General features: G+C 40.8%; 2 protein-coding genes across 7 annotated transcripts in view; one reads left to right on the top strand and one right to left on the bottom strand.

The window, feature by feature from the left end:
- PRDM4 (PR/SET domain 4) overlaps positions 1–5,988 on the top strand; it is an 18,674-nt gene extending 12,686 nt beyond the window's left edge. For both annotated transcript variants that reach the window (XM_052789444.1, XM_052789443.1), the window contains 3 exons: positions 348–662; positions 3,196–3,364; positions 4,797–5,988. In XM_052789444.1, coding sequence (XP_052645404.1) covers positions 348–662; positions 3,196–3,364; positions 4,797–5,106 — 794 coding nt within the window. In that variant the 3' untranslated portion in view covers positions 5,107–5,988. The remainder of the gene's footprint in view (positions 1–347; positions 663–3,195; positions 3,365–4,796) is intronic.
- On the bottom strand, positions 5,535–25,859 carry PWP1 (PWP1 homolog, endonuclein). Of its 5 annotated transcripts, none has more exons than XM_052789448.1 (16): positions 25,730–25,859; positions 25,562–25,620; positions 23,072–23,226; positions 22,564–22,649; positions 20,128–20,224; positions 18,459–18,569; positions 17,536–17,666; positions 16,083–16,156; positions 13,839–13,935; positions 12,882–12,943; positions 10,985–11,096; positions 9,853–9,943; positions 9,352–9,473; positions 8,769–8,874; positions 7,898–8,033; positions 5,535–7,063 (listed from the first exon to the last, which is right to left on the bottom strand). In XM_052789448.1, the coding sequence occupies exons 1-15, from the start codon at positions 25,793–25,795 to the stop codon at positions 7,918–7,920; spliced, it is 1,485 nt and encodes a 494-aa protein (XP_052645408.1). In that variant the 5' UTR covers positions 25,796–25,859; the 3' UTR covers positions 5,535–7,063; positions 7,898–7,917. The 5 variants fall into 5 exon arrangements, with proteins under 5 accessions (XP_052645408.1, XP_052645407.1, XP_052645406.1 ...); XM_052789447.1 differs by having other exon boundaries at positions 5,535–5,624; XM_052789446.1 differs by lacking the exon at positions 5,535–7,063 and having other exon boundaries at positions 7,422–8,033.

Here is a 25,859-nt window from a genome sequence, read left to right as displayed (position 1 = left end):
TAAAAGATCGCAGTTTCAGAGAAAAAGGGTTGTTTTTCTTCTGTTCATCCATGTGGTGCTAAGGGAGTTTTGCTAGCTGAAGATGATCCTATCCTCCCCCACCTTTGGTTGTGACAATTTAGGTTTGGTGGAGCTGTGCTCAAAATCACTGCAAAGTTTGGCCTCCCAAAACATTTGAAATGGCCTACCTGAAAGAGCTGAAAAGCAAGCACCGGAGCTGAAAGGAACAGGGGTGAAAATCTCTGCAGCTGGCTTTGCTACCACAGACAAAGTGTTAACATGGATCAGGCTCACGCTCTGTTAGGCCTTGCTATGCCTCATTAAAAGTGATGCTTTTGTGCCCAAAGGTGTCCCTGAACATCCGGACGTGCACATCTGCCACTGTGGAAAGGAATGCGCTTCCTATGCGGACTTCAAGGCCCATTTGAGCAGCCATATTCACAACCATCTCCCCAGCCAGGGGCACAGCAGCAGCCATGGGCCAGGCCACAGCAAGGAAAGGAAATGGAAGTGCTCCATGTGCCCCCAGGCTTTCATCTCCCCTTCCAAGCTCCACGTCCACTTCATGGGGCACATGGGCATGAAGCCGCACAAATGCGATTTCTGTAGCAAAGCTTTCAGTGATCCTAGCAACTTACGGACACACCTCAAGATACACACAGGTAAGGGCTGAGGATTTCATTGAGGTGCCAGTGCTAGTAAAACACTGGAGCAGGACCTGTTCTTTCTGATCCCTTGGCCAGTTGGCAGGGCATAGCTTGTGTCCATAAATCTAAGCTCTTAGAAACATAGAATTGTAGAATGTTTTGTGTTGGAAGGGACCTTTAAAAATCATCTGGTCCCCCCCTCCCCTGTTGTGCGCAGGGACATCTTTCACTAGATCAGGTCACTCAAAGCCCCATCCAACCTGGCCTTGAACACTTCCAGGGATGGGGCATCCACAACCTCTCCGGGCAATCTGTTCCAGTGTCTCACCACCCTCATTGTAAAAAATTTCTTCTTTATGACCAATCTAAATCTACCCTCTTTCAGTTTAAAGCCATTGCCCCTTGTCCTGTCACTACAGGCCTCGGTAAAAAGTCTCTCTCCGACTTTCCTGTAGGCCCCTTTTAAGTACTGAAAGGCCACAGTAAGGTCTCCCTGGAGCCTTTTCTTCTCCAGGCTGAACAACCCCAACTCTTTCAGCCTTCATAGGAGAGGTGCTCCAGCCCTCTGATCATCTTTGTGGCCCTCCCCTGGACTCGCTCCAATAGCTCCATGCCTTTCTTCTACTGGGGACCCTAGAATGCAGTACTCCGGGTGGGGTCTCACAAGAGCAGAGTATAGGGGGGAGAATCACCTCCCTCGACCTTCCTCTCTAAGAATGGCAGCATCCTGGCTGTCTACAGGAATGATCTGTAGTCCATGGTGACCCCAACTAATGCCTGGGCACTGCCTGAGAGAGTGCTGGTTGGCGTGGGATAGGACTGTGCTGGCTTCAGTGGTGTGGGTGCTTATAGAACAGTATGTAGACCTGTGTTCTGGCTGTCTGTGCCATGTCTAAAAGCATTTGATGAGCTGAAGTTGATTACAGTTGGGAAGAAGTGTCGGCCTTCGTCTGGGAGACAGAAACCCTTTGTTCCCACACAGCAGATCCAGTGCTGGCAGCTATGATAAAACAAGGGTTTCCTTCTGCTCATGAGAAAAAGCCAGCTGGGTTTGAGAGCTTGTGATGTGGACAGTTGTCCACTTAAATATGGGGCTGAGATCTTTCTCCTCTTTCCTCTGGAATTGTTTTTCATCTTAAGGAAATGCACAAGACTGAAACTGGTGACTGCGGGGTCAGACTGATGTGGGTAAGGCTCAGCTCTGTCACTCATCAAAACTTAAGTCTGGACAGGCTGTTGACTTCTGTGGGCATTTGGATATGACTAGAGGCTTTGAGGATAAAGGGACAATTGCGAGCAGATTAGTGAATGAATGCTAAAAGAGGAAAACAAAATAGTGAAAGATTTTTCAGCTGTGTAAGAAGAGAGGAAATAAATACAAAAAGGCATGGATTTAACAGAGAGTGAGAATAGGGTAGAGGGTGAAGGTCAAGTACAGGCCAGCAATAGTGTGGATATTTGCCTCTTTTTTTTCAGTAAGGTTGAAATAGCTATTGGGAATCATGGAATGCAAATCACAAAGCTGGAAAGGAAATAAACCTGGGAGTTCAGTGCACGTGAGTCCAGCATAGGAAGCTGTGGGCTCCGTAGTGAGGAGTTTTAATAAATTGATCAATACACGATGTGTATACACGACCACAGAATACTCAGTGGGGTAGGGATTCAAGTGGTATTCAAACTTAGTCTGAATTCAGTGGTGTGCAGGGGTTTTGAGCTATTTCTGGCAAAGAATAATGGAAGAACTACAGATGATAAGTGGGAAAACGGGATAAAACATGGAAGTTACCAAAGAGCCAGTGAGCTTTGTACCTGTGTGTTTGTTAGGTAAGAGAATTTGTTTTTCTAGACAAAGGCAATGCAGTGCATCAAATGTGGTTGGGCTGCAGGAAGGCATCAGATACAGTTCCTGTGGGAAATTAGTGGAGATGGGGAGGTACTAATGTACAGTAACTAGATGGCTGCCGTGGTTACGATTAAAAAGGAGGCTATCATTATTTTTACTCAAGAATTCACCTTGGGTAAGCCTAGTCTTGTTAAATGTTTGCCTGAATGGAAATGTTTTTCTGCTGGAAAATTTACAAGTCTGCTGGTGATGTTTTGATATGCAGAACAGGGAGGCACAGTTGTTGGTGTAGACAAGAAGCAGAAAGTCTGTCTTACAGGAAAGGCTGACTGGAGGAGGAGGAGGAATCAGTGGTGTTTAGGACAAAGTGCAGAACCGTGCATCGCATGAAGGGCTCAGGGGTTTGAAGCAGTAGCATGAAGTGGGTTTTTTTGGCTGGGGGGCATGGGGCAGGGTACGAAAAGCTTTGGGAATGATGAAGTGAAGTCACATACCTGGTTTTTGCATAGCTAAATCTAGACTGTAACTAGGTAGTCCTTTATGCTGAGTCTGAAGGAACTGCAGGAAGAAAACAGGTCCTGTTCACAAAGAATCTGCCTTTCTTCAGGGTAAAAATTTATTTTTCAGAAGTAGTCAGGCTTGTTTGCTTACTGTGTTTCTTGGGACACTGACTGTCAATTTGTGGCTGTACGTATGTAATCCTAGGTCAGAAGAATTATCGCTGTACCCTCTGCGACAAATCGTTTACCCAGAAGGCTCACCTGGAATCGCACATGGTCATCCACACGGGGGAGAAGAATCTGAAGTGCGATTACTGTGAAAAGCTATTCATGCGGAGGCAGGACCTCAAGCAGCATGTACTCACTCACACGCAGTAAGTGATCTCACAGGGTGTGTTGGACTGGCCAGTGTAATAAATAATGAAGCTCAACAGCCCAAGAGAGAATCTCCAGTTTGCAAATGGTTTGGCCTAGGGAGTATAGGTCCATCCTCTAAAATGACAGTCAATCTATCTGGACAAATTCCTTGTTACTGGCTGAAGTTGTCCTATTCTAGTGTTTGCAGTATTTTAATGACACAGTAAATTCCAGGAGTGCACCTTGTCTAGTGAAATGGCATTCTGGAGCGTTCATCATTTTGAAGAGAGAGGGGGGTTGGCTGGTTTACATTTAGTTGTCTGCTGAGAACTGTTTCCATGTCCCAGCATGACCACGAAAAATCATAAACTCCTCAATGCTATTCTCACCAACTAGCTTGTTAGTGAAGCCTCTCTCTCTGTTTGCACCAGGGGGAGGGTGCTGCCATTCCCAGCTCTTGCCTACCCCCAGTCTCATTCATGCACTTGGGCATCTCCCCACAGGTGGAGCAGGAGACTATGGTCAGGGCAGATCCCCACCCCCAGGTCCTCCTCCAGTTAGCCACAGGTCTCTCCCAACCCCTCGGCTTTCTGCCAGGCCAGATCTTTCCTTTTGCTGTGAGAATCTCTCCATCCTGTTTAGTTACTCCCAATCCAAGATCCTCCCTTAAAGGCTGCTTGCCCAAAGCTAGTCCCTCTGCTTATTTTGTTTTCAGCAGCTGGTTCTTATACTCTCTTGGAATCAATTGCTGCTTCTGTCATGCTGCCTAGGAGACAGCATAGTGCAGCTAGCATGAGCAAGAGAGAGGCAGGCAGACAGACAGACTGGCTTTGCTGCTTGTTCTTGCGGCCAGAGCCAGGAGGACTACTGTGGGGAGGTGTTTTGCACAGTCATCTATAGAATTTGACTGTTGTGGTCTGGTAAGCCTCTGCTTAGTATTTACAGACTGAGGGTTGTTAACACTCAGCAGCTTTGTTTTCTTTTTTGTTCTTTTTTTCCCCCTATTTATGCAGGGTGGGAAGGAGGGAGATGAACCTTTTCACCATGGCAACATCTCTGCCCTAGCCAAAACATGGAGCTTAACCAGAGTTTGGCCTTACTTAAAAATAAACAACCAACCCCCTTGTAGAACTCTTTCTTCTTTATCATCATGAAAGAAAAACAGTTGGCTATAAGCTAGCATTAATCCAAAAAGCCTGACTTCTGCCAATGATGGGGATGGGGGGGAGCAGAGAAGAGGGGCTTTGTGTATGTACTGTGTGAAAGAAAACTGAGCAGTATTTACACTTTAGTGCTGTTATTTCTGGACTGCTTCTCCTTCAGGTATATTGGAAGTAAGATTTAGGAGTAAGACTGACCCCTTCACCCTTCCTGTCACCACCACTCCACTATTTAATACAGTGTCAGCTTTGTGGCAGGAGCAAACTGTAACTTTTTCATGTCTTGCAGAGAACGGCAGATCAAGTGCCCCAAGTGTGACAAGCTGTTTTTGAGGACAAATCACCTGAAGAAGCACCTCAATTCACATGAAGGAAAGAGGGACTATGTCTGTGAAAAATGCTCCAAGGCTTATCTAACCAAGTATCACCTCACTCGCCACTTAAAAATATGTAAAGGCCCCACATCCAGCCTGTCAGCCCCAGAGGAGGAAGAGGAGGAAGATTCAGAGGAGGAATTAATAGACTCTATGAGGACTGAAAACTGTAGGATTAACAATGGAGTCTATTCAACAGGCGATGCCCTCTCTGGACACAAATGAAGAGAAAAGAGAGGGAAATTTTCTTGGATGTTAAAAGTGGGGAACGAAAAAACCCACTCTTCCTTATTTTCCCAGTCAACAGTGTATGTCAAATGAGTTTTCCTCCTGTTTTGGTCGCCACACTACACCGCTTAATAAACTCTATAGCCAAAATGCTGAATGAGAATGGATCGCGCATGTGGAAGTGAAGAGTTGCTAAGAAGGAAACATGAGGCAAGGAGACTTTTTCACACACACTGTGCATACTTCTTTTCCAAATCACTCAGATTAATCCAACCAGTGCTGGGATACATGACACATCTTGCATAGCCCTTTGAGTAAAGAGCCACAAACCAGAAATGTAGTCAAGTGATTGCAGTGACCTGTAAGCCAACTGTCCTTAACTGCCAAAGCCACAACAGTAAGAAAAACAAGCAAAAAACCAGTGGTGGCAGTTGATGCCTTTTTCTTTTTAATATTTTTAAACTGAAGGCTGTAGTTTGGCACAGAACAAAGACTGTCAATGCTCAGGTTTCCTTCTAAAAAATAAGAAAAGCAGCTTTGTGTTAAAAAAAAAAAAAAGCCAGTAAAATCAGCATTTGCAGACAAAGCAATTACCCCACTACAGAAAATCAAACATTGGCTTTCGGAGAACAGTTATTTCCTCTTCTCACTCTAGTTCACTAGAACATGTAAGCAAGTGAAGAGGTAAAGACTGTATAGACTCAGTAAGGAAGAGGCTTACAGATGATCAGGCAGTGTTTACAGTATATATTACTACTTGTGCTGTAAACCTTTTACCACCTAGAGTGATGGGACAGTTTGCTGCTATTATTATTTATGGAATGAAGATGTATTTCATTTGCTTGTTTTCATTTAAAAAAATTTAAAATGTGGCTCTTTTCTAATGTTCTTTTTTAATATTAACTCTTTCTGAAAAAGAGTTTCCTATTTCTGATAATGATGCTAAGAGAAGTAACACCACTTTTTCATCATCTGTCTCTCCCAAGCTTTCCTGGGACAAGGTATGGGTAGGGGCACCTCCATGAAGCGGTACAGCTAAGAACTTGTTTTTAAACCTTGTAAATTTGCTGTGTGGCTCCTCTGGCAGTGCTGTAAAAGAACAGTAAGCTGAGCTCTGCTCTCTGATGAGGTAGTTGGAGGTTCCCTCGTGAAAGAGGCTCCAGCTCCAGTTCTTGCCCTAAACAGCCGAAGTTCATCTGTGCCTCTCCCTGTACACTGTATTTCCTAGAGAGCTCCCTGGGTTCTTCAAGCCTGAAAATGCCTAACGCTTGTCCTCTGAGATCAGTATGTGAATAAAAAGCTCCAGAAAGACAGGTTGAGGGATTTTGCTAAGTCAAGGGAAAGATGTGTTGCTTGCAGTAACACAATTTCTTCCTAAAACAAAAAGCGACTTCTAGAGCTACTGTGCCAGTTAATACCAGAAGTAGAGATAACATATTCTAGGTTCCTGCAGAGCCATGCTAAACACCTGTCACCAGACTAGAAACAGCTGAATGGGATTTAGAAGCAGCAACCTAACTTCAAGGAATGGGAAGGAAATCTACAGCCCTGCCTTTCCCCCATCTGCCCTTTGTACTGATACAATTTATCTGCTTTACCTCACCAGAATGAGTTACAACAAGCTAGGGTGGAAAGCAGCAGTAAGATCTTGTCAGCTACATGCACTGACACTATAATACCAGTTGCTTTAATACCCAGGGCATTTTTGCAGCAGCAGCACTTTAACAGACACCTTCTAGTGTGTGGAGAGGGAAGCACTTCACAAGAGGATAAGAGTATCATTTAACTTCTGGCCTGGGCTAAGGCATTTGGGTGTTCCTTTTAAATGTGAGGAAATTGTTTGACTTGCATTCCTTGATTAGGTTCCTGATGCTATAAACAAAGCATTTAAGTCAGGGGGTTAGGCTGATACTCAAAATGTTCCTCTGTGCCTTCACGTTTCAGGCCGAAATGCCTGGGAGGAGTTAAGAACCTAAGTACATAGACAGCTTTCACAAGTGACAGTGACCAGCTGAGATTCCTACCCTTCTTTGTGTCCTGACAGCCTCCCACCCTCTTCTGCATAGTAGCTGCTTATTTCAGTTCAAATTCTCTTTATAGATACTACATGTGGAGCTTGAAGAAAAACCCAATACACATGGCAACATCAATACGCTTCAGGTGCTGTGGAATCAGGGAAAAGAAACCCTCCATCTTGATGGGATAGAGCTGGGATTTCTGGTCTGATAATGGTGATCTGAGGTGCTACAAATACATTTCAGGATTGTAGTCAGGTACTCCAACTTAAGGCCCAAGAAATACTCTTAAAAAAGTTACATAGAACTTTCAAAATCTGTATTAGAAATCTGTACATCTAGCCTCAAATTAAGGATAAATTATCTATTTACACTTGTCGTTTCATTCAGCTTTTGTTTGTTTATTATACAACTGCTGTCTGAAGTCTTTTTCCTTATGCCCTTAGAAGGTATTTACCTTCTCTGCAGTATTCAACAAACTTCTAGTAGCAGCAGAATGCTTTTTTAGTGACTGTTTCATTTTGATATATCAACTTTACACATAGTAGCCCTGTTTCAGGGATCATAATCTCAGGCAAAAGCAAGTGATTTAATCTTTCAAAGCCAGTAATAGAGGCAGGAACTTAGGACTGCTGACTTAGAGCTTAGCCACACTGCGTTTCTTCATCTGAGATGAAGAAGCCTGCAGACTGCATGCCATTCAAGTAATTTCTATGAACTCTCACCAAATGGGGATTTGTAGAATACACGTTAGTCATAGTCCCATTAATTACTTTGATTTTTTGATGGTCCATCACGATTCCATTGCTGTCTCCACATCGTTGCTGCTACTGCCGGCCACGGAGCTGTAAGCCACAGAATTGGCACTAGCCAGAACATGTCTCTCTCTGTTTCCAAAAACTTCATTCACTGCAACACAGATAGGGGATTGCTTACACGTTTCTCTCCCAGAGACAAGTACAGCAGGTATAGCATGGTAAGCATCATGGAGTGGAATGGAAATCCTGTCCTGGTGCGCTTTGAGAGCTTTTCCCCTTTTCCCTGAGTAGGGAGTTGAAGCTTACATGTCAGAACAATATCTCCCACATATGATACTTAAATTACAAGTCCTGTTATTTCTCCACCAGAGCATCTCTAGAGGTTTCCCTGTGTGTAATTCCTGTACCTAAGTACTGTGAAATGGATGAGTTTTGTAGAGCAAAACATTAAGTTTAAATAATTTATTTCTGGTTTTAGTCTCTCTGGTTTCCACCAAGCTCCTAAAAGCCTTCTCCAAAAATTCATGCCATTTAGTTACATGTAGCTACAACAACCGATCAAAAGAGTCCTCACTTTTATTCCTACAAGTACTCAAGAATGCAATACTTGATTACACCAGGAACATTAAGTAAAACATAGGTATTATAAGAAATCAGGTATTACACTTCAGCTACAAGAAAATAAATCATGTGGCAAACAGAGTTCTCCAATTTAGAAAAAAACCCACATTTTTTGAAGCTGAAAATGTGAACACATACCCAGTCTTGGGGTATTTAAAAATATTAACCTACAGTTTATCTCAGAGCCACAATACATTACTGAATATACAAATACACCCTGAGGGCAAGGGGAGAACCACAAGATTGAAAGAAATGAGAATGTTACCTGCAGAAATCTTGCTTATATCCCAAACACGCAGCCCTTCTCGCTCTCCTCCAAAGGCAAAAACAAATGGGAAGTCAGGGCAGCAAGCTGCACAGAAGAGAACACCCTGGGAGGGTAGGAGGAAGAAAGAGAATGATTTTTTTTAAAGTATCATCCTAAAACAAATTTGTCATCTAAAAATACTTTCTCCAAGCAAGTTTTAACAAATGTAAGCTCTCTGAGTTTCCTGAAATGTATTTTGTAAAGACAGAAAGTTGAAGTCAAGAGCTGCTAATTACAAACAGTAAATCACATCTTTGTCTTGAACCTGGCAGATACACGTTGGAGCACCTACAGTTCTACCCAAAACATTGTATCTGGTGTTCAGGTCTGAGGCTTTGAAGCAGTCTGCCCATTACATGTTGAATTGAATACTGCACTGTAATGAGAATGATTTACCCAGAATACACAGATGTGATTTTTTTGTTTGTTTCCTAAAGATGTTATGTTAGGTAAAACAAGATTCAAGCTAGGCAAAAAACAATTAAGCAGACATAGTTTATATATAAACCTTCTTGGAGTAAAGAAATGAATATTACTCTACCATTTTCATGTCCCTGGAATGGATTAAACTTGGTCTGTCTCCCAGGATATCCCAAATTTTCACGTATTTGTCAGCAGATGATGTCACGAGGCACCCTTTAATCTGACTGCTTAGTTGTAGCCCTGGAAGATTAAGAGTGCAGCAGTGTGAGAGCACCAGGTAATCACTATTTCACAGAGATGAGGATACACTGATGAGGACCAGATTCCATAGATTTTGTTCTTCCTCACCCCCAAAAAAAGTGTGTCCCCCCCAAGTGAATAGATCTGTTTTGACATGCTTATTCATGACGTCCACCGAGAAAGGTTCACTGTTGTTAAAGTACTTTGCTTACAGTGGCGACTCAGAAGAGATTTGTTTCACACGCCAGCCAGCCACGATTAGTATGCACAACTCTCATTTGGTAAGCAAGGAATCACCACCACCTCAGTCATATCAGTTAAAGACATCTTCCAGACGTGCCGCTCCACTGGGGACAAACACAACACACAGACAATTTACCTGACACCTCTTCATCGTGAGCTTTCAGAGTAAACAGTGGCTTATCAGAACGAGCATCCAGACAGTACACAAAGCCATCCTCTGTGCTTGCCTAAGGAAATCACAACATTTTGAAAACAAACAGCTGTAGTCACTCATTTGGAAAAAAGCTCCTATGAAATAATGCCCACCCACTAGTAAGTCTCTGTGATTTGAGACAGACTAACACTACTTCTTGGCAGGGCATGTTACACAGTGTACGCAGGTCTGCATCCCCAAAGTCAGACTCCATCCAGCTGGTGCCTTAGCTATTTGACATCCCTGAACTATGCTGCAGGGACTTACATAGAAGTCTTAATCCTATACACATTTCTTGAACTGTATTTTGAAGATGGTTGCACTACTAAGCTTGGCTTTCTTGTTAGGCAATGAAATACAAAGCCTTTAGCCTCTTAAGTGTCGGTTCAAACTTTTTGGAGCCATCCAGTGGCTGCATAATAGCCCTGTGCAAAGCTAAGTGTGATTATACCAAGAAAGATCTACATCATAAACCCAACATAACTGAGCAACTGCTTTTGTTGACTGTATACACAAAGCAACAGAGAACTAGACAGCCATTGAGATAATAAAAAAGATTCGTTTTAAAATCCTGTTTAAAAGTTTTATTGTAAAAATCTCGACAAAACCAAGGTATTTTTGTCCAGACAGGACAAACCAGACAGGAGGACAGTGCCCTCTAGCGCTGATGTGAAACGCTGAATTAATATTCAGGATCTTAGTTACTTCTCAGCTGCAATTGCCTCATTACATGAAACACAACAGCAACTATGCAAAGCAAAATATATCCCAGCCACTGAACACTGTAACGACATGGCAAAGATGCCACCTCTGGAGCAAAAATGCATCAGCATCCATTGCTTTTCCACTGTCATAATGAAAAGAAGATACCTGTAAGTAACTGACCTTGATACACTTGTTGAAAAAACTACCTAAAACCATCCTCCACCACACTGCATTTTTAAAATAAGCAACGCCAACAGTCCAACTGTCCATCACGTCCACTATATGATTCAGAAACATTATGAACACAAAAATACAGGTTAAATGAAATGGCAACACTCAACAGACCAAGAATAGAAGAGCATGTACTCACTAAGAAATTACAAGGTGAAAAATGATTCCAGGTTACTCTTTCAACCTGACCACTAAACCGCCACATTCGATGGTTATCTTGTGGGTTTCTGCAATCATACAGAACAGCTGATCTGTGGGAAAAAGGGATAGTAAATTAAGAAAAAAAAAAAAATCATGGCAGAATACTTTATGAAGTTTGTTTTACCACTAGCATATATAGAAGGTCCATGCAAACACAATTCAAAAATTAAAATGGAAACAACTTCACTACTTAGTCTTCCAACTCAGTAACAGATGAAAATTTCTCAGATAAGCACAAGCTTTTTCCATATGCTTCAAAGTTTCATCCTGGTTACAAACAGCCATGCTATTTAATCAAACAGAGCTCGGATTTGCTCAATACATAAGATACTTATCATACAGGAGACCATAATTATGCAAATATATCACTTAATTATGAACAGACTTCAATAAAGTAATGACTGTTCAAAATAATACACTAATTAGGAAATCAATTTGCAATATGTATACAAACATTTTCAAATATGCTTTAATAAAAAAATTAATCTTTACAAGTGGTTAGGGAAATGCTACTACAAAAAGGAGAAAAAGCGGATGGGAGTTAGTGGGTCCTCTGGGATTCTTTACAGGCTTGTGCTCAGCCCAGTGGAAGCAGAATCTGTCCCAAATCAAAAAGCTCCTGGATGCAAATGCAAGAAAGGAGCAATGATGTCACTCTCACAACATCTCACCACAATTTACATCCGCAATGTAACCCACTCCCATTCTATCCTATAATTAAAGGCAAAGAAAGGTGATCTAGATTTCTCAGCTCTTCTACCAGGCATTTTACAACAACAATTTTAGTACATATGCAATTTTTAATGGTCTGACTTTCAGGTTAGGAAGGCATCTGACCACATTCATTGAATAGCATGTGGTCCCAGAAAGCTTTACAGGAAAAATCCACAAAGGCAGTCTACTAGTTTATAGACAGTACGCTGGTTTATAGGTGTCTATGGGATCAAAGGGCTGGCTAAAAAGGGATCAAGAAGCTGGTCTCAGTGTTTGGACTTTTTTCATATTTTTACAGAAGGAAGCCTTGGGGGAGGAAAGCGGACAGAAGCAGGTTCCTAACAACAATAAAGGGGTTTTCTCCTATAGTTTCACTTAAGCAGATGTAGCAAGAGCATAATCAAAACCAGAGTACATAAAGGCTTGGCTGAAGATTGACAATTCTATAAATATTTTAACGCAAGGACAAAGTCTTAAAAGCTGAATAAAAAAATCAATATAAGAAAATTGCAGTTATAGAGCAAAATTAAAAAGTTGCCCCTGTGAGATGGGAGAACAGAGGGGAAATTTTTTGGATGGCAGGGCTTAAAACAACTGGCTGCTACAGAGCTAGTCCAAGTGTGCAGACACAAACCATTTCAGAGCATCTCCAGGTTGCAATCACAGGAGATAGCCTGTTAAACTTTGGTTATGGCATGCCTATCAATAGAGGCTGTAGGGAGTGGACTGGGATTTGAGGGTCCCTCATGCCCCTACTCTGGTCTTACAGTTTGGCAAAACCTGGACAAGTTTTCACAGGGGTGAGCAATGACACATTCCCAATGCAGAAAATGCCATAAGGCCAAATTAAGAAATAAATTCAGTTTGGCGCAGATACCCGGCACAGAAAACGTCAGTCCAGATGGTTAAAGGATTTGGCTAGTCCTGAGAAAAGAGGTAAGGAAAACTAGATCTTGGCCACATACAAACCTGGCTACCTTGCTGGAAAAAAATAATGGCATTACTCAAATTTGGCACAGTTATAAGCAAATGAAAAAGAAAACGTGAGGCAACTTAACAGGCTTAATTCAATACCAATACCCTCCCTAGGTGTAACATTTGAAAATATTACCCTGACATACTTATCATAAGATCCAGAAATAAGGGTCTGAGTTTCAAACGGATGAAACTGCAATGTCTGGACCTAGATAACAGAAGATTTCATTTTTAAAGATAAGCAATGAGATGTAACACACACACACAGGAACTTTCTTTGAACAAACAGAGCATAACCCCACCCTCCCCAAACCCAGCACATTTCCCCCCCAAAACCCCCCCTGTTAAGCTTGTTGATACTCAGATTTCTCATAAAACAGGGCAAGAGATCACTTTATTTTTATTTCAAACACCCCCACCCAGTGGAAACAAGATATTTTCCAATATAATTTAACTGAACAGAACCACATGCCCCCTTTCTGCCCTAGATATTAAAAAAAAATAAGCTGGAGGAGGTAAAAGAATATCTGCTTCCAGTTTGGGGAAAAATGCAGATGCTAGCAAAAAATGAAAATCAGGAATTTGCCAAGGGCAGTGACTTTGTTAACACCAAAATAAGGTTACAGCTATTAATAACTAACTTTCACATTTTAATTACTAGGAGATTATTTCTGAAGTACCCATCACTATGGTATTTTAGTATCATCTATTTTAAACCTTTCTTACCTAGAACAAACTGTAACCGACACTCATTGTTTCCTTAGAGAGAGTTAGTTTGACCTACGCTCAGAGATCTATTTTTTGTAGCTTATACCAGCACTATTAGATTCCCAACCATCAGGGCTTTCACACAAAAGGCATTTTAAAAACTGCTGTAAATCTTCACAAACTTTCTAAAGGATAAGTTAAATAACATTTTAAAAAGCGAACAGAGTGTCGTTCACAAAAGCAACTAATTCAGAAATTTAAAGAATTCTGCAGAGTTGTTAGAAAATTACAGAATTGTTGTTCTAAGGATTCACTACCAAGCAGCTAATGAAAAAATGCAGTTTTTTTTTTCCTCTGTATTTTACAGTGGAAGAAACATAGCAATTATTACATACCTTGTCTGTATGTAGCATCAGGCTGGCTGCTGGCTTACCCACAGACATATCCCACAAAATTACAGTATTGTCAGCAGACGCACTTGCTAAAACATTCCTGATAGTGGATCAAAAGACAAGTTTTGAAAATCTTTATACAGATATGAACAAATAATGGTCAAAAATCCAAAATACATACAGAGCCTGATTCTGAGATCAAGTACATGCTGGTCTATAGACTATGTGTCTCAAACCTGAGGGATAACTCCCTGAAGGTAATTCTAAGTTACAAGGAAGGACTACAAACATACTAATATAATGTAATATAGTCTAACACTTACAATAACAACATTGACAGTTTTGCTTCTATTTCCCCCCTGACACCACTTAAAATATCATTTACTGGAAAATTTCTCAAACAAAACAAAGCAAGAAAGGCTTTGAAGCACTTCCTTTCGTTAAGATACTATTTTTAAACATTACCTATGCAACTTAGTTCTGTTTGCATACACATACAGCCAAGAGCCAGACAAACCTGGTTTTAAAATATTTTGCTCTCTGAGTATTTATATAACTACTGAAGACCCAACACTACACCCTTCATAGAATACTGAAAGGAACCACTAACATTTTAGTTAGTTTACAGACACCACATTTCAACTTAAATTTGACTGATTGTGTTAAGAGCGATAAACACACAGTTTAGAAGTTTAATCAGAAAAAACTCAAAACTTTCCCAAAGGCCTGTCAAATACACAGTACAATTGCTACCATTGCTCTTAAAATCAGATCTATTACCTCAACATGTTGTTTCTGATTGAAACTGCTCCCCCCTCACCTTTTTCTTTTTATAGTAACCAAGTGTTTCTGACTGACAGAGCTAACATTCTCCTGGAAACACTGTTCTTCCAAACAACGTTACAAGGGAAATTTAAGAAAATGCATAGTGAAGGCTATGAGAACATTTTACAGTAACACCATTATGACCTACAGGCATAAAGTTATTTATAGAGAGCTGTCACAGCATGTCTTGCTTAAAAAATCCAAACAAACAACAACAAAACATTTAAATATAAGCTGCTTCAAGGTGTTCCTTGTTTTACCCATAAGCTTCCCACTTCAAGGCTGGTTTTATTTCCTGAAAGATCTACCAGTATCAATGAGTTTGTAACTCAGCATATTACAGAATTATGCATTCCAGACACTTAACTACTGTAGCCATAATTTTTGTGACTTGTCTCTATATTCTCACCATACAACCATTTCTAGGTACAAGAAAGCTACTCTTTTGTACGACTGATGGAATGATCACTATCACGCTCTGTGCATGTATGTATAATTTAAGAACAATAGACAGCATACTTTAAATTAAAAGTGCAATTTATGTACATTTACTGTGTGTCTATGTGGGTGTTTCCTTCTTCAGCATGTAGGTAAGAAAGCATTACAAGTGAAGGCTTACACCTGCTCATCAGGACTATGTGGAGTTGACTGTGTATCTTCAGAGGCATTTATGACAGCAGGAAAGAAAAAAAAGAAAAATAATCGCCTGTGTCTGACTGGAACAGTTTCAAGGCCCATGCTGAGGGGGCATGACAGCTGAACTGTTAACAACCACCTAAGTAATAAAAGCCAGCAGCATCTTTACTTCAGTCAACACATTGTCCTTGACCTCTCCCTCAAGGTGGGCCAGCTTTGTGTTGCTTCAATAGCAGCTTCATTCAGGCAACAGGGAATTCTCTGCCTAGGATAACCTGAGGGTCAGAGGCGTTTCTCTAACTGTGCTATTAGGGCTTTTACACTCTCTTTTCTGTGCACAGCTCTGGGGCAAAAGCCAGAGGAAAAAAAAAAAAACCAGCATAGCAAGGACTTTCTTCTATAAATCTACTTCTATCTGTTGAAATGGTGTTTTAGGTCATTGGCAGATCGGCACAGATCAGGACAGCCCTTCTGCTTCTCCAATTTGTGCATCTGACTTAAATGTAGCCGATTTATCAAATGGCTTAGACCCACCTTAGCCCTGCCCTCATCTGGACAACTTGCAAATAAAAAGTGATCTGTAGCAAAATATAGGTTTTCAAATAAATAAATCAAGACTTCTAGTTAAAAAAAAAAAGGGGGGGTGTTTTTGAGAATTGATTCATTTCAGCACTGCTTTCAAGTTCAATGTTATACTACACAAGATTTTGGATTTATGTGAAAAATGGATGCCTAATTAAGTATGCAAATTTGTAACCATTCATTGTTATTCAAGTATTCTTTTACCTGCTTTGTTTATTCCATGAAAGATCAAGCACAGCATCAGTATGTCCTTTCACCGTCCCTTCTGAAGATAAACTCTGTGTATGCAGATACAACATAAACAGACTTTTGAAAACTACAGCTTCAATGGAAATCAAGCATTACAACACATTAGCATGAAATCCTTAATGTCTTCACAAACAACTTCATGTTTTAAATTATTCTCACTTGCTGCCACAAGGTTTTTGACAGAACTGTCTCTGCAGTACCCACACCTCGCCTCCTACCCCAGGTCTCAGATTGCTCCATTCACAGCTGGTGGGCTTACAGAACTGGTTACTCCCTTCAGGCTAGTAGAAGAAATTTCATTGTCTCCAGCTAATGTGCAGCTTCTTCAGCTTCTTTCTAAACACTCCTGGCAGTTCCCTCTTTCTCCTCCCAATTAACTGAGCTTTACCTCCTTGTAAATGCCAGCTCCTACAAATTCTAATTTAAAATGGTTAAGCTTCAAAGTTTGCTGCGACAGCAATTGGAAACCACCCATAAGCCACCCCATTCTTCTTCTGTTCTTAATTCCAGGTTTTAATTATCCATACAGAGAACAATTAGCATTTCAAATTGAGGTAACATTTATGAATGGTATCTTCAACAGCAATTCTGATAACTCAGTGATTTTCAGAAGCAAGTTTCACAGAACAAATTCCCCTTCCAAGGGTATTTTTTCTATTGTTTTTAAAACCAGAAGGTCTGAGAGCTCAAGAAGGAAACGCCCTTCACAATTACACAGTGGTTCTTTAGCTGACTAACATTGCAGTGCTCCTTTCTTTGGGAAACCAACATTAGCTATATACCCAGTGTTCACTATTTACTCTAGGGAGTCTTTAAGCACTTCCTGAAGCATCTACTATATGCAAAATCTAGAAAATTTAAGTTACATTATCTTCCATACTTTCTTTACATACCAAAGAATTTGGACAATTCGTAACAACACATTGAGGCATCCAATGATGGTCAGATTCATCTCACATATCTTAGCATCCAGTCTAAACCTCAGTCTTCCTCTTCAGTAGTTAAGGTTTTCTCTGCAGTCCACTGAAAGAAACTCAGCCATTCTCTGGGTGTGTCTCTATGCATTCACCTTAGACAATCTCAACTAGCTTAAAATATGCTTAAATTTTAGATAGATAAAGCTAACAGAGGTGAATCCTGAGTAAGTGTATTTTACTAGTATCAGCCTTGTCCTTTACTGCTCAATGCCTTTTCAACTCTCCAACTCACAGGAAAATACCAATTTCAACCTATCACAGACAACCATGATATCTTCTGTAACCTCTCTAAACACCATCTTTCAACATGACAGATGGAATTAAACCAGATTATCTATGATTTTTTCATTGTAGGAAAGAAAGTAATAACAACAGTATCCTTGCTCTAAGTTTCCTCCATCCAACCAGATAAACGATTTTGCAATACTTACTTTCTTTACTTTCTTTTTCTTCTTTTTCTCTTTCTTGCTTCCAAGAGAAAAGACTGGTTCTAAGGATTCTACTATATCAAGGTCCCAAATGTCAATAACCGGGGTCATGTTACCCACTGCAACATAATTTCCTACAAGCAGAAACCCAAATGCAACCACATTTATTTAGAGTTACGAAACAGCGTACTTGGCAATCCAGCTGTTGCTTGTTTCTTTGATTAAGTAAAACTTACACTTATGTGCCAGAATCTTCTATTTGAACATTTGATGTTTATAACTAACAAGGAGCAATTTAAAAATATCAACTGACAGCAGATGTTGCCAGAAGAAAATTTACTTGCTCTCCAATACACTTCCCCTTCAGTACAAGTAACCGTTCAAAGAAGCTGTAAAAAAGTTCCACGATTTGTTTTTTAACAAAAAAAAAAAAAAAAAAAAAAAACAACCAAACCCCCCCCCAGAAAACCAAAGCAAAACCACGTTCCCTGTGCTATGGAAAAAAGAAAATAATCTGTAAAACACAGGAAAAAGGTTACTAAATACATAAATATACATAAATTTTGCTGTGTTTTACAGTTAATCAGCTGCATTGGCCATAATGAGTTTGAACAAAAGCAACGTTTCATTTGCAAATGGAAAACAAAGCAGATTAGAGAAGAGCTTGCTCTGGTCTGCTAATTGACAGTAACTTAATTATTTGTAATAAAACCAGTGTTTTAGTCAAATCACTTGTTATGGCAGCATCACTAAGATGACTGTATCACCAAACCAAAAAACCTGATATTCAGTTTTTCCATCTTAGTATCTTGGTCTTATTTCTGTTCATACCACTGGAGGAAATTATTTAGTGACAACATTACATTTATATACTTTTCAAATAAAAATTATTTAACTGGACATTTACAGTATCCTTTGTAATTTACCTAGTGATTCATCAGGACTAGGATCAAAATTCAACCACTCCAGACTTAGAGGGTAAGCAGGCAAGATAATATCATGATGTACATAAAATGAGTTCTCTTCATGATTATAAACTGAAAAAGAATTAAAGATATACAAAACATCAGTGAAGAGGAAAAGCAAGCAAGTATAAACAGTTCATTTCTGCAAAAGGCAGATGTGGCAAACACTAAATTGTCAAGGAGATCTAGAATGAAAATTCGCAGTGTGTTCAGAGTTCTAGTGTAGAGGCCAGAGCCTCCAAGTACTAATGTTATGCCTCACTGAATTACACAAAACAAACAACATTCTCCTGTGTACTTTAAATAAAGAAGTGACAAGTTCAGCAAAGCTTAGACACTTTATTCCTAGCATACTACACTACTTTGTTTGTAAGATCACTTCAAAATAGATGCTCCGTATCCACCACTTTCTACATCAGGATACATTAATGAAGGTTTAGACAGGTGTAATCAAAGGGGAAATGAAGGTAAAAGACAAACAGTTTTCAAATCAGAGGAAGCTGAAGTCAGTTGAAGTTACCTTCAGCAGGTTAACCGAGATACAGGAAGAGTTTTGGTAAAGCAACCATATACTAAACACTGCATTCCCTTTAGCCAGCTATTTTTCTCCTTATAATAAAAGAATTTACTAACTGGATAGCAGAGAAAACCCATTAATTATTTTAATAACACGGTATCATCACACACACAAAATCACTGTGCCGTTTTTAAGCACGTGCTAGATGTTCAGATACTAACTAAAGTCTTCAGTTAACTAAGTAGTCTTAGTAGTTAACTAAGACAGGGCTACCCAATGTTATAAACTGCAGAAGCCTGTGCTATTGTTTTATAAGTTTATATTGGGAAAATAACACAGTTAATAAAATTTGTAAACACCTCCAGCTAGAGAAAATGCCAGATGCTGGTATCTGAAGAGATGCCTTCAAACACTTTGGTCTTGCTGTTTTCTTAAAACAGAATACTTTGCTTGCAGAAATATGTACCATAGCAGAAGTAGCCAGAAACATTCCCCAAAAGAACCACCCTAAGAAAAGATGGTAACTTCAGCACACTCAGTAGTACTCCTTGCTGCAACAGAGAAATTTTTTTACACAGTAAAACTAAACCCATCCATAGAACAAGTGGTATTCAGACCTTATTAAGGATCATCTCTTCTAAAACTAAGATGATAAAGGCGCTGATTCTTCTACTCCTAGCAGTGGAAAGCCCATTTAAAGAAGCAAGGACAAAGCTGAAAGAAAAAAAGCCCCAAAACAACAAACCACTAGAGGAAGCTTGCACGATATGGAAAGTAAGACTGTTTGGAAGAAAGATCGTATGTTCAGAGAATAAAAATGCCATAGTATTTTCTAAGTGTCATTAGAAATGAAATAAGGAAAGGAAATGCTATACAGCCTGAAAAAGGCACATTACCCTCTAAACAACGATAACTCCACATGAAATATTCCAGTTCTGGAAAGTGGCTAAAGCACCATGACATAAGGAAAAAGGACAAAACACACAGGGCAGATGGGGAGAAAAAAACCTTTCAAAACCCAATCCTCTCCCCCTTCTACACAGCCATATGGAACAGGCTAGGCAAGACATATTCCCTGGATTCACTGTAAGGAACAAATCCTGGTTTACTTACCATGGACCTCCAAACTACAGTAGTCTTTATCAGCTCTGCCACAAAGGACAAGATTGTCACTGGGCTTAATCAAAAAGTCCTCCTCTTCATATTGATCCTGAACAGCAAAAAAGAGAGGACAACAGATGTTCAGCAAAGCACATAAGTACACAAAACTACACGTTCAAAAGGCTGAATCGGTAATAATTTTTAACCATACTCGAAAACACTCAAAACCCAACACCCTGCTGCCCACCTGCCTAAAACCATCTTACGGTGGTAAACAGAGAAAGGCAGGAACTGGACTCAATCATAGGGAGACTGTATAGTTATTACATAGATTGAAGGACTGTTTATGTGGACATAGGTGGATTTAGAGAGATGTTTAATTACCAAATATGAAACCATATTTTGAGGCTACCACGATGCAGCCCATTGCTAAAAAGAAAATCACCACCCGGAGCCCACATACATAGCTTATTTCCCTTGTGCTCTCATGCCTTCAGCATTTACATAGCGTAACAACATTTTACACAATAAGCATACTGTAACTGCTCCTCACATCCAGGAAGCAATTCCAAGAACATTAAAGCATTGTCTACTTTCTGGAAAATATTTCCAGAAAAGTACTGCCTACAGCTATACTGGGCATTCAGCTGTACCAGAACAGATGTAACTTCTCATCTAATTTTCATTGTTACTGAGGAATTGAAGGCATTCAGGGAATTTTTGTTAGTGGAAAACTAAGAACTGTACATAAAAGTCAATAGTCTTACACAAACAGAGTACCATCCTTCAAATATACAACACATACAAGACTTCTTGGACTTCTTGTTGCAAGCTTTTTTTTTTTTTTTATTCACTTCAAGCATCTTTTCAATATTTGAATTCTATCAAGTACTGCAATTCTGCGAGTTAATCAACTTGATGTTACACAATACTTAGTCTTCAACAGTACTAATAGTAAATACCAAAAGACAACATAAAATGCATGTTGAAGAACTAAAAAGTACTCTCTCAGAATTTGAGGAAAGGACTTGAGCCTAGGAAGAAAAGCCTGAGAAAAAGGTGTTCACTTTTCCTGTGTCTGGAAGAAAGTTAGCTTTTTTGACACAGAATAAACGCAGCTCATATTGTCTCTAAATCCCTGTGTGAATACCTCTGAATATAAAAATCACTTTTAAAGCATTTCTCACCTCTACTGGTACACAGGAGCAAGAAAAATCATCAGTCAGTCAGTGGAACACAGAGAAAACATACAGTGCCCCAAAGTGCACATAGCAAGTGAACTCATTTTAAAGATAAGATGTATGCCTTCCTCCTTGAGCTTTGTTACAGTATGTGAAGTCACCATAACAATTCCTTGTCTGAGACCACATGTTTGACAAAGTCCCCTGACACACAAACTAGATGTTGTGGTAGAAGCCTACAGCTACTCTTTTTCTTTCAATCTCACTAGCTTTGTAAAGAATCCAAAACAGTATAGAAAGGACAGCACCCAGAAAAATCTCAGAATCTTTATGCTTGGAAGAGGTCAAAAAAATTCATCTACTCCATCACCCTGCCCCAGATGATCATAGTCTCTTCTGGTTGCTCTCTAGATTACATTGTCTCTTCTCACGCAACCTCACCTTGTAACTGATTTCTGTAATCTCTACATGTAAATTAAGTCAATCACAAATTGCAATCTATCCTTCTGAACTAAACTGTGGGATATTCTCTGGAATCTCTCTGTATCTTTTCTGAAGAGGCACCCAATATTCTAGCCAAGGCAATACTGATGTTAAGTAGAGTAGAAGGATTACCTCATGTCTTGCATGCTGCATCCCTGTTCACCAGAAAAAGACAAACAGGCAGCATAACAGGACAGCACTGTTGACACAGTTAGCTTGTGCTAGACTACAGCCAGAGACTTCTTCACCCCCTGCAGAGCTCCAACAAAGCCGGCTCCTGTAAAGATGCTCCCCATCTGATACTTGATGGAAACTAATCCAGGCAGAAGCAGTCAACTCCACAGTATGCTGTGCATATATGCTTAACAGGGACATACTTCTTCATGCCATACCCCTAATTTGACAAGTAGCCTGAGTCCACCTCAGCTTGGTTTCTTCCACAAACTGGTGGAAGGTGTAAGAGTCCTGCAATCTGGGAAGTTTTCTAACTTGGGTCATTAGTGGCCTGAGATTTGTTATTTCTTCAAGCATTTTCTGTGTCCTAGTAGATAGGTGACAAACCACTCCACATACAGAAGCACGTGGTTTAAATAATGAGCCAGTTCCCTTTAACATCTGACTTAAAAGTAAAAAGCACACGTACAAGGACTGCACAAAGCAACCTTAAAAGGAAAGGGTTCCGTCTGACCAAAAATCTGGCACACCTTTAGAAAAGGACTGCAAGCACTGTTCATTTTTAAGTTCATGCTGTTTAAGATAAATTTAACATTTTTATAGTACTTACAGTGGTTTTTAGAGTGATGTAAGGATCATGATCATTACTCCCATATACTGCCAGAGTAGCCAAAGAGTCTCCAAGTTTTAGATCACCTAGATGGGAATTTCAGAACATTTTTTATCTGTCAATGACAGATGAAGTCAGAAACTCCTGTACCAATACCTGTATTACCTGTATTGCAAAATATCAGGAGTGGGCTAAATGAACTTCCAAGTTCCAAACATAAGAACCTCAGTAAGCTTAATTGCTTAGTGCTTTCAGGGACTTCTGCTGCTCTGCTTCAGCACTACAGCAGGGGGAGTGACAGCCTTTCCAACATGCTCTCAGTTCTATTGTCAGGGAGGGGGACACTAAATGACTTCCGAAACTGGGGCAAGCAGATAATTAAAAATGTGAATTTCCAGCATTTGAAACACAGCACTGTGTAGTTTTAGGATACTAATGTCTTAAGTACAACAAGAAGCAAAAATGTTCTTCACTTACACCGCATATCTGACATTTAAGTTTTTCTTACCTGTGTGTTCCTCTTCATCATAATTTTCCAAATCATATTCATCCAGTTCATCACCAGACAGGTCTTCATTGTTATGAGAAGACTTAGCTCTGCCGGGAATGGCTACATTCGTGCCATGTTCCATCTGGCCTTCATCACTACCATCAGCGTCATCCCTGTTTAAAGATACACATCCCTGAGAAACTGCAACACACATTTAGAATGCTTCCAAGTAATTGCTTAGGGGAGTGCTAACAAGATTTCAGCACAGAGTCCTGGCTGTTCACACGAGTTTCAAGTCTTTACGCCAATAATTTGGAAATCCATTCACTCCTTTCCTATCTTTTCCCAAAGTACAAGGTACCATTATTCTCAGGCTTCCAGAGGAAGTTTTTCCTTGAAAGTTTTCATGACAAAATGTGGCACAAATTTTGCTTGACAGAACTAAACAGTGTGCCTAAATCCCTTTCTCTTACCCTTTTTTTTGTGGATACAATGCTCTCAACCTCACCTCTGTGCATTTGCACGTGTCCAGCTCATTCCTTCCTTTTTTTTTTTTCCCTGTCATGTGTGATGAGTCTTGCATTTCTTCAAGATTTTTAAGACTTCATTTCCTCATACTTCCCATACTTACATTAGAAGAAAACACAACATAAAATTCACTAGGTAGGAACATATTGCAGATGATTACTTCTTATAGGGTAAACTATGCAACATCCAGAAAACTCAGAACTTTCGTAGTAGCAGTTCCATACGCAAGGAATTCAGTAGAAGGAAGCGTACATTAAACATTGGCTGAGGACCTAACAGACATCTGAGATGTATCAATGGAACGTGCCCCATAGGAACTCATCCCTGCTGAATACACTGTATTTCTGTCCTTCTGCATGCAAAATTCCCAGGCATCAACGAGCCAAGATAGTTCTCATAGAAAATTATTTCTAAATTAAATATCAGAAACCTGTTTTTATAAACTGTTCAGTAATATAAGCACTTCACATTACCAGTTTTTTCCTTATAACAAGATAGAGACTCTAAATCTGAGTCCGATTTGTGATCTTTGCACTGCAAAAAAAAGTGACTTAAGTTGTAACAAATTGTACAATGTACCAGATGTTATAAAGAGATTATAACACCTTTGGCTGTTACAGGCAGGCTTTAAATTTCCATCCTGAAGTTTAACAGAATGCATAACAGAGAACACCTCAAATCCTTCCATGTTTTTGAAATTGCGAGAGAAAGGAATCCACTCAAAAAACCCCAGAAGCTCACATGCATAAAGGAGAAACAAGTAACACCACAGATAACAGAAACATTAAACACAATTGGTTAAGAAATTAACATAAAGTAAGAATCTTCCAAACATTTAAGATGATTGCGGAACCATTAAAAAACAAGAACAGAACAAAACGCATTCTGGGACAAAACAATCTGTTCACCAATAAAGTCACAGATCCATCTAATAGAAATTGGGTGGATAATATTCACCCAACTGTAAAAGCTTTTACTGCTACCTACTGCATCTGTTCAATCATACATACTGTGGTATAACCACACACCCTACATAGCTGAAACAGAATCAGAAGCCTAAATCTATGAAGAGATCTAACTAAAAAAGACCAGAAAATGGAATAAGATCTCAATCTCTCATCCTTTTCTAGACAAGAGAGCCCTTTCTTTATTGTCTTCCATAGATGTTTCATAAATCTGTCACTTCTGTTATTCTTTTCATAAGTTTATTTACATTCTTCTTAAAAGCAGAGCAGCAAAACCTAACACACCTAACACAACTCCACAACTAAGGACTTTCAGTGCTGAGTGGAGAGTTTTGATGTCTCCAGTCTCATATGTGAACCATAAATACACCCCTGAGTGATGTTTTGCCTTTTTTGCCAAAGCGTAAATACCACGTCATTCTGAGCTCCGCTGCGGCCTCCAGACTCGCTTTGGTCATAACATCTCACCCTCAGTATCCACTTTTTCACGGTCGGTTTGGGACTTCCGACTTGGTTTGCCACATCTCCAAAGCACCCATGGTTACAAACCCAACTTCTTACTTCTCACTCGAGGCGGGAAAGCCAACTCCAGCCAGGACCGGGCACCAGGCAGGTCTCTGCGGACTTCACCTGAAACGCTCATCCAGTCTAACAGCACACGCTCGACAACGGCAGAACCGCAGGGGAACACAACCCTGTTGGCGTATCCGCGACGAAGGCAGGATATATGCTCCATCCCACGTTTCTCCTTTGGCTCTCCGGACGAAGGACCTTCCCGGGCTCACTGGACGCAGCCTCTTCAGGAAGAAACTCGGTGCTGGCTGGTGCCCATCTCCATGCCTCGCTGCCTCTCCCCAAGCCGGGCCTTCAGCGAGCCCCCCCCCCCCCCCTCGGGTTCTACGGTGCGGGCCGGTGCCCGCGCTCTCCCGGAGCCCGGAGGAACCCCCTCCCCTCCCCTCCGTAGACTCTGTCAGCGCCGAGGCCCGGCCCGTCCCGCCCCCCCCCCCCGCCTCACCCCAGCCTGTCCTGGGCCTCCTCGATGAGACGTTTCAGCTCCTCCTCGCTGAGCTGCACCTGCGGGGCGGACACAGAGCGGGCTGAGGGGGGCGGCGGGGGGCGGCAGGGGCTGGCGGGGAGTTGGGGGGGGGGGGGGTCCCCCTCAGCCCGGCCCCCCCGCCCTCACCTTGTCCGGCGTTTCCTTGGCAACGCCGCACCGCACCCAGGCGGCGCACGTCACGGGGCAGCTCATGGCGGCGGCAGACACAGAGCGCTGCGGGACGGCACGTGCGAGCGGCTCCAGCGCGCCCCGAGTG

Source organism: Harpia harpyja, chromosome 6, assembly GCF_026419915.1.
Source record: "Harpia harpyja isolate bHarHar1 chromosome 6, bHarHar1 primary haplotype, whole genome shotgun sequence".
NCBI lineage: Eukaryota > Metazoa > Chordata > Aves > Accipitriformes > Accipitridae > Harpia > Harpia harpyja.
The sequence above is the reverse complement of the archived record's forward strand: the minus strand, read 5'-3'. Positions and strand labels throughout refer to the sequence as shown.